This window comes from Littorina saxatilis, linkage group LG1, assembly GCF_037325665.1.
Source record: "Littorina saxatilis isolate snail1 linkage group LG1, US_GU_Lsax_2.0, whole genome shotgun sequence".
Taxonomy (NCBI): Eukaryota; Metazoa; Mollusca; class Gastropoda; order Littorinimorpha; family Littorinidae; genus Littorina; species Littorina saxatilis.
In genome coordinates, this window is record NC_090245.1 from 47,909,848 (window position 1) to 47,917,768 (window position 7,921).

Below are 7,921 nucleotides of genomic sequence, written 5' to 3' on the forward strand. Positions count from 1 at the left end.
AGTGTAGCCTATGCGATCGTAACTGTCTGTGCGTGCGTGCGTGCGTGCGTATGTGCGTGCGTGTGTATGTCTGTGGTAGAAACTCTAACATTTGAAGACGTCACATTACATTGACGTCACATTATGACGTAAGAGGGTTAGACGTCACGCGAAGGAAGTACTGAAAGTCTCGGTCATTATTATTTTGAGCGGGCCGAGACTAGTTGGCAGTCGTGTCCCTGTAAGTAGGCTACATGCAGACAGACAGATCTAGATCTAGTGTCTCGCTTTCTTGCACAGTTTCACCTATGCTCTTTCTGTGTGTGTGTGTGTGTGTGTGTGTGTGTGTGTGTGTGTGTGTGTGTGTGTGTGTGTGTGTGTGTGTGTGTGACGGAGTGATTGAGTTTGTGTTACTGTTTGTCGATTTCTTACGTGAGCCTTGATGGCTTCGCCTCTTGTTATTTTATAAAGCATTACGCATCTCTTTAGACTAAGCCGAAGTGAGACTCCTCTGTGTCATTGTTGACCATACTTTTCCTGGTTGTTCAGGTTTTGGAGTATTGCGAACGTCCTCCAAGGCCGTCTATGAAGGAACATTTTCTGGTCATCAGAGGAACGGGGAAGGCAGTCAAACTTACGAGTAAGTGTACAGCAATGGCCACAGTTAATACTGCAACATCAGTAGTAACTAAGACTACTTGTTCAATTGTTTGAACTTTGATGTGAGTGTGAAGTGGTTCAGGAGTCTGTGTCAACCTCAGCAATGTGCCTGTGAAGATAACGAAAAAAGCTGAGGTCATTACTGCTTTACTAGACTTACTGTACACTGTAAACCTTACCCCCCAGAGCCTGCTGTCTACCCTTCACTGTATCTTATGATTCACTGACCCCTTACTCTTGAAATCTGATGGATTTAAAAAAAGCAAAGAAAAAAAAAGCTCTCTCTGGTGGTAATATTTTGATGACTGAATTGTAATCGTGTTTTTGTATTTCTTCCCTTGGAGCCTGGCCACTGTCCAGTTACAGGATATTATATTAGCAGAGAATGAAGAGCTTCACTAAGCGTGTTTACTGAATAGACCATTTTCAAAAAATAACTCTAGGAATATCAGCAGTCTGTAGGAGTAGGAGCTCCTATAGTGCAGACAGATTTTTCACAACATCCGGAGCACGCTCCACCCCTCCTAGGGGCTGTATCCCACGTTCCGGACAAACAACCAACTCCGATGCAGCGTGCGCACAATATGATAACCTTTTCTTTTGAAAATCAGTGTTCACGAGTTCATCGGAGTTCAGAATTTGTTGTGGAAAGGATCGCTGGCATGTATCACAACGTATTTTTGATCGAGGTCAGGTGGGTTTGGCTTGAGGTCATGTGAGTTTGGGAAAACACACGTGCTTAGGGAACACTTCCAGTGATCAGCAAGCCATCCCTGGCCATTCGTGGCTCTGATGAATATATTTTCGAAAGCAAATGGTATCATATCTAGCGCACGCCACATAGCATACACACCACAGTCAGTTGATTGCCTCGATTGCAGGACAGAGACAATCAGAAGTGTGGAACACATTCTGGATGTTGTGATAAATCTGTCTGCGCTAATGGGGCTCCTACTCCTCCGGACCGCCGAAAATCCTGATAGAGTTATTTCCGGAAAACGTCTATTGTGTCCCTGTGTGTTTTGGTACTGAAGGCCGGTGTGTCAGATTGTTTCTATGGTTGAGTTGCACTTTTTCACATAAAGTGACACCGGCACGGTGGCCTAGTGGTAAGGCGTCCGCCCCGTGATCGGGAGGTCGTGGGTTCGAACCCCGGCCGGGTCATACCTAAGACTTTGAAATTGGCAATCTAGTGGCTGCTCCGCCTGGCGTCTGGCATTATGGGGTTAGTGCTAGGACTGGTTGGTCCGGTGTCAGAATAATGTGACTGGGTGAGACATGAAGCCTGTGCTGCGACTTTTGTCTTGTGTGTGGCGCACGTTATATGTCAAAGCAGCACCGCCCTGATATGGCCCTTCGTGGTCGGCTGGGCGTTAAGCAAAACAAACAAACATAAAGTGACACTTGTTAGTTTCCTTTTGAAAAGACATATATATATACAGATGAATATTGTTACATTTTGTCAAGTATTTGACAAAATGTTTTCAGATAGACTAGAAATCGAGACAAGGGTGGTGTAGAGTGATTCCCGGAAAAACTACTGGACAGATCTTTACATACAAATTCTTCCAGACAATATACCAAGATGTTTTTTTTATATTTGTTCATTTTTCGATAAATTTGTTTGATGACGTCATATTTGGCTTTTAGTGAAAGTTGAGGCTGCGCTAAAATAATTGACATTTTGGTCAAGAAATCTTTGACTCAGACTGGACTATGGGATTGCATTTCAGCTCAGAACCTTAAAAACTAATTAATTAGTTTGTTCATTAAAGTTGTCATTAAATCAAAGTCGAATTTTCACAAACAGATTTAAATTGATTGCATTGTACTCCTTATCAATTTCTGAATCCAAGAATCTATATATATATACGACTTGTGTCTGTGTGTCTGTCTGTGTCTTCGCGATGCACGGCCAAAGTTCTCGATGGATCTGCTTCAAATTTGGTGGGCTTATTCACAGAGACCCCGGACACAACCTCATCGATGAGATATTTCAACACGTGCTCTCAGTGCGCAGCGCTGAACCGATTTTGTGCGCGCTGAACCGATTTTGGTTCCACATCAGCTACCCGGGCCCCCATACCGACACACCAAAGCCAAAGTTCTCGGTGGATCTTTTTCAAATTTGGACACCGTATTCAGCTACACCCCGGACACAATATCATCGATGAGATATTTCAACACGTGCTCTCAGCGCGCAGCGCTGAACCGATTTTGGTTTTTGTGTTCATTTCACCATTCCCAGTAACTCTTCCTTATCTTCTCATCTTCTCCATGTTTTCAGCGTTTACCTCCCTTCCTTCGTATGGTGCACTATAGTATGAGGGGGGCATCTTCGGATATTCCCGGCGTTCTGTTACTATTTTTAGAAGGTCACCGCAGTGTCCAGAACGTAAATTGGACCCGTAAATTATCCTCACTGTAAAAGTGCAAAGGTCGAATCAATTTATAGCCACGCGAAAAATACACTGTCATCTATCTCTCTATAGATACGGCTTCTCTGTGTTTGTGTGTGTGTGTGTCTCTCTATGTGAGCAACACCTGGGGATTGTTCAGTTCTGATGATGTGGTCTGGCGGCTTTTGTGTATTTGTATGTACTGGCCTTCCTTTGAAAAGCCATAACAGTTCAAAAGGGCTTACAGATAAGCTCTAAATTGCTCAATCCTGTTTGAGTGGAGTTCGCCTCCAAAGGTGACTAACACGGTTACATTCGTCGACAAGGATGGGACTCGATATGGTCAGGAATGGCATTATGGCCACTGAATCATTTTCGTGCTGTTCCCATTCCACGAATCTGGGAGGGACCTAAGCTTGGCGGGTCCATTGTTCGGACCCGGCAAAGCCGGCGTACGGCTCTAAGTATTTCATCCCGGCGAAGCCGGCTACCCGGCGAAGCGGGTATTCCTCTAGTATATAAATATATGTCATGTGCTCACAATGAAACTGAGTAGGTTATTTTGGTACTATGTGCGTATGCTTCGCAGAGACGAGTGTGACCCTAGCTCTCGGTCTTCTGCGAGCCAAGCCTTACTACATGTAGTCTCGGTGATGACTGGTTTTCAGTGTTGATCTTTTAGTTTCGGGCCGTCATATTGACTAAATGTTTAGATATCACTTTACGTGACTTGTTTTAACTGTTGATATTGTGTGCATACTCATGAACTGTGTTTGTTTGGTTAAATCTGCTTGCTTCTAGGGGAAAGCACAAACTCAGGTATAAGACTTTATATTGTTGTCTCAGTGTCTGCTTCTCTAGCCTTCCATTAACATCGTCTTGTGTGTCCTGCCATGCCAGTGGTTTTGAATACAGTCAACATTGTAGCTGCTGATGTTTATTTTTACTTTGTACTTTTTTACCTTATTTTATCAGGCTTTCGTGCTTTTTTAACATCAGAAATGTTCCGGGATACATTTTATTTGAAAAAAAGAAGCATACAGTTTTGATTTTCATTAAGCATTGATTTTGTTTTTTTCGTGTTAGATTGTATGATGGCCATGGCATCTGAGAAATAGCATTCATTTTGTTATCCATTCATTTATTTTGTTATCCAAAATGTTTGAAAGCTTTCAACGTAGAATTTAATATTACCAAAACATTCATCTTTTTGAAGACCTATACATATGCTCCAATCGGCATACAGCTGAATTGCGTTGTACCCTGCTACTGAAAACTGCTACCACCACAAGCAAATTGCAGCAAGCAGTGTAAGGCGTTTGTGTTGTATCTATGTACAGAAGTGTGTACACATCACTCATTACAGAATTGCCAATACATAGTGTGTGTTTTTTGTATGCCCCACAGACTGATACAAATTTAGCATGGAACTTTGCAGTCACATGGTTATTTATCATTCATCATCTACTCTTTCCAGAAAGTTATTATCTGAATGATTGTGTTATTTTTCTTCTTTCTTTGTTTATTGTTTAGTTTATGTGCTTTTTGTACAGATAGTGTAATGTGTGTCTTTGTGCTTATCAAAGAAATACAGTCTTATTTGGATGATCCACTTAAAACCTGAATGGAGATTTCCATGGGTCATCGAAGACTAATCTTTGTGCAAAATGTACGATTGCTTTCCTTCTACTCCTATACATCTCAAGGTCTATTTAATGCAGACTGTACCCTCTAATTGTTAAGGGCTGTGTCAGCCATGCATGTTCTGTTTTTCTCTAAAGTTTCCTGTAAAGGCAGTCTTTAAGATTCAATCCTAATCTTTGCACAACAGTTCCTGGTCCGGATGGCACATGAACATAATACAATCTGGAACAGGTAGATCGATCACTGCTCATTTTCTCAACTCAGGAACCAAGAATGTTAAGTTTATGGAGCGTTTAATTGACAAAATGAAACATTCAAATTTGTGAGCGTTGTGAACATATTTGTCAGTGTTTTGCTTTGTCAGTTAAATGTTTCATGAACTGAACAGTTTTGTTTATTTTTTTTTATTTTTTTTTAATTCTTCATATGGACATTCTGACACACATGCATTGTTACATCCAAAGACTGTGAAGTAATGACTACAGTCAGTATTGTTCTAAGCCCTCCAAAAGTTTTCCATCTGTTCAAAAATGTAAAAACTAAATGATGCTATCTGATCTTCAGTTTTGCAGCTTTTTTTTACATTTAGTCAAGTTTTGACTAAATTTTTTAACATAGAGGGGGAATCGAGACGAGGTTTACGGTGTATGTGCGTCTCTGTGTGTGTGTGTGTGTGTGTGTGTGTGTGTGTCTGTCTGTCTGTCTGTGTGTGTGTCTGGGGATATAGCTCAGTTGGTAGCGCGCTGGATTTGTATTCAGTTGGCCGCTGTCAGCGTGAGTTCGATCCCAGGTTCGGCGGAAATTTATTTCAGAGTCAACTTTGTGTGCAGACTCTCTTCGGTGTCCGAACTCCCCCCCCCCCTCCCCCCCGTGTACACTACATTGGGGGTGCACGTTAAAGATCCCACGATTGACAAAAGGGTCTTTCCTGGCAAAATTGCTTAGGCACAGTTAATAATTGTCTACCTATACCCGTGTGACTTGGAATAATAGGCCGTGAAAGGTAAATATGCACCGAAATGGCTGCAATTACTGGCCGTATAAAATTTCATCTCACACGGCATCACTGCAGAGCGCCTAGAACTGTACCCACGGAATATGCGCGATATAAGCGTCATTGATTGATTGATTGATTGTGTGTAGAGCGATTCAGACTAAACTACAGGACCGATCTTTATGAAATTTTACATGAGATTAAGAGTTCCTGGGAATGATATCCCCAGACATTTTTTCGATAAATGTCTTTGATGACGTCATATCCGGCTTTTTGTAAAAGTTGAGGCGGAACTGTCACACCCTCATTTTTCAATTAAATTGATTGAAATTTTGGCCAAGCAATCTTCGACAAAGGCCGGACTTTGGTATTGCATTTCAGCTTGGTGGCTTTAAAAACTAATGAATGAGTTTGGTCATTAAAAATCGGAAACTTGTCATTAAATTTTTTTTTTTATAAACGATCCAAAAACAATTTCATCTTATTCTTCGTCATTTTCTGATTCCAAAAACTTATACATATATTATATTTGGATTACAAACAAGCTCTGAAAATTAAAAATATAAAAATTAGGATTAAAATTAATTGTCCGAAATCGATTTAGAAACAATTTCATCTTATTCCTTGTCGCTCCCTGATTCCAAAAACATATAGATATGATATGTTTGGATTAAAAACAAACTCAGTACGCTAAAAAGAATAGAGATACAGAAAAGCGTGCTATCCTACTCAGCTCGACCATTACCGCACTATACTGGCTTGTCGATTTCACTGCCTTTGCCACGAGCGGTGGACTGACGAAACTACGAGTATGCGCTTGGTGAAAAAATGCAGTGCATTCAGTTTCATTCTGTGAGTTCGACAGCTTGACTAAATGTTGTTATTTCGCCTTAAGCGACTTGTTTTTTCTTCTCCTTTTTAAAACAGCTATTGGTATGGGGTTCTTGTGTGACAGGTAATGTGCAATTACAGCTTCTCTTTTGTTTGCACAATGGATACTGTGTTTCAGTTCCCTGTATTTGCTCAAGTATACAATGTATTTTATTCTTGACATACATGTGTGAACTTTTTGTCTTCTTTTTGCTGTTGATTTGTTGTCGGCAAGTGGTAGGGAAAAACTCAGATGGTTGCTGACAACCCAGTTGTGTGTTACAGGAATACATTGCACATTTTAACATAGCTTAGGTCATTCAGTCCAGAGTCAGTACATGCACATCTACAGGCTTATACTGAGGTGTTTTTTCTTCTTTCTTAATTGATCGAGGATACAAAGAAATAGCTAATTTTGAAATGGGATAGAATGAGCTGTTTTAGTTTTATTTAGTAGGGTTTGTCTTGTGCAAGCTTGTTTGTTGCATGGTATTGGTAGATTTTGTTTTCCGTCTGAAGATTCATATTTTAAATAATCAGAATGCAGAGCATAACAGTTTTTGCTCCAACTGGCTGTGGTCTTACAGAATTCACTCTTAGTTGGCATAATTACAAGTGAAACACGTAATAAGGCATAATTACAGGTGGAAAGCCCAATAAGGCTGTTCATGTATCATGATGCAGGCTTAAGGAAAAACATTACAGACCACATATTGGTCTCCTTTGATATCCCCTCTTAGACATAAGACATGAGATTATATTTCAACCATGTGCAGTTGGTCTCCTTTGACATCCCCTCTTAGACATAAGACATAAAAATATGAGATTACATTTCAACCATGTGCAGTTGGTCTTCTTTGACATCCCCTCTTAGACATAAGACATAAGATGTAAGATTATATTTCAACCATGTGCTGTTAAATTGGTCTCCTTTGACATCCCCTTTTAGACATAAGTTATAAGACATAAGACGTAAGATTATATTTCAACCATGTATGTGCAGTAGTTCAAATATGTATCTATTTTCTTGTCTTTTCTTTTCATTTAACATTGGTGGAAATGGTATTTCAACCTCCTTCGTCTGCTGCATTCATGGGTTAGGAGCATTGTGTTGACCTTTCCAGGTATAGCTCAGTTGGTAGAGCATCTGGCTCAGAGCATTTGTTGTTGTTATTGGAGCAGTCACCTTCCATGGACTTTTTTTTACAAGGATCAACTTTGTGTTAAGATTCTTGATGTATCCTTACACCTCCATGTGCATGATAAAGTTGTCAAATTTACAGGGTAAGGGACAGGGGCAGCAAAACAGAACAGACATGCATGGGAGAAAGAGTGTAGCGTCATACTGTGCCGGCTTAATTATATTCTGTAGAAC

The 7,921-nt window shown here is 40.5% G+C and overlaps 1 protein-coding gene across 6 annotated transcripts in view; it reads left to right on the forward strand.

The window, feature by feature from the left end:
• LOC138971852 (MORN repeat-containing protein 1-like) overlaps positions 1 to 7,921 on the forward strand; it is a 45,577-nt gene that overhangs the window by 6,476 nt on the left and 31,180 nt on the right. For 5 of the 6 annotated variants that reach the window (XM_070344694.1, XM_070344688.1, XM_070344709.1 and 2 more), the window contains exons 4-5: positions 529 to 619; positions 3,840 to 3,857. In XM_070344694.1, the coding sequence (XP_070200795.1) occupies positions 529 to 619; positions 3,840 to 3,857 (109 nt within the window). The remainder of the gene's footprint in view (positions 1 to 528; positions 620 to 3,839; positions 3,858 to 7,921) is intronic. The other variant, XM_070344702.1, reaches the window with a different exon arrangement.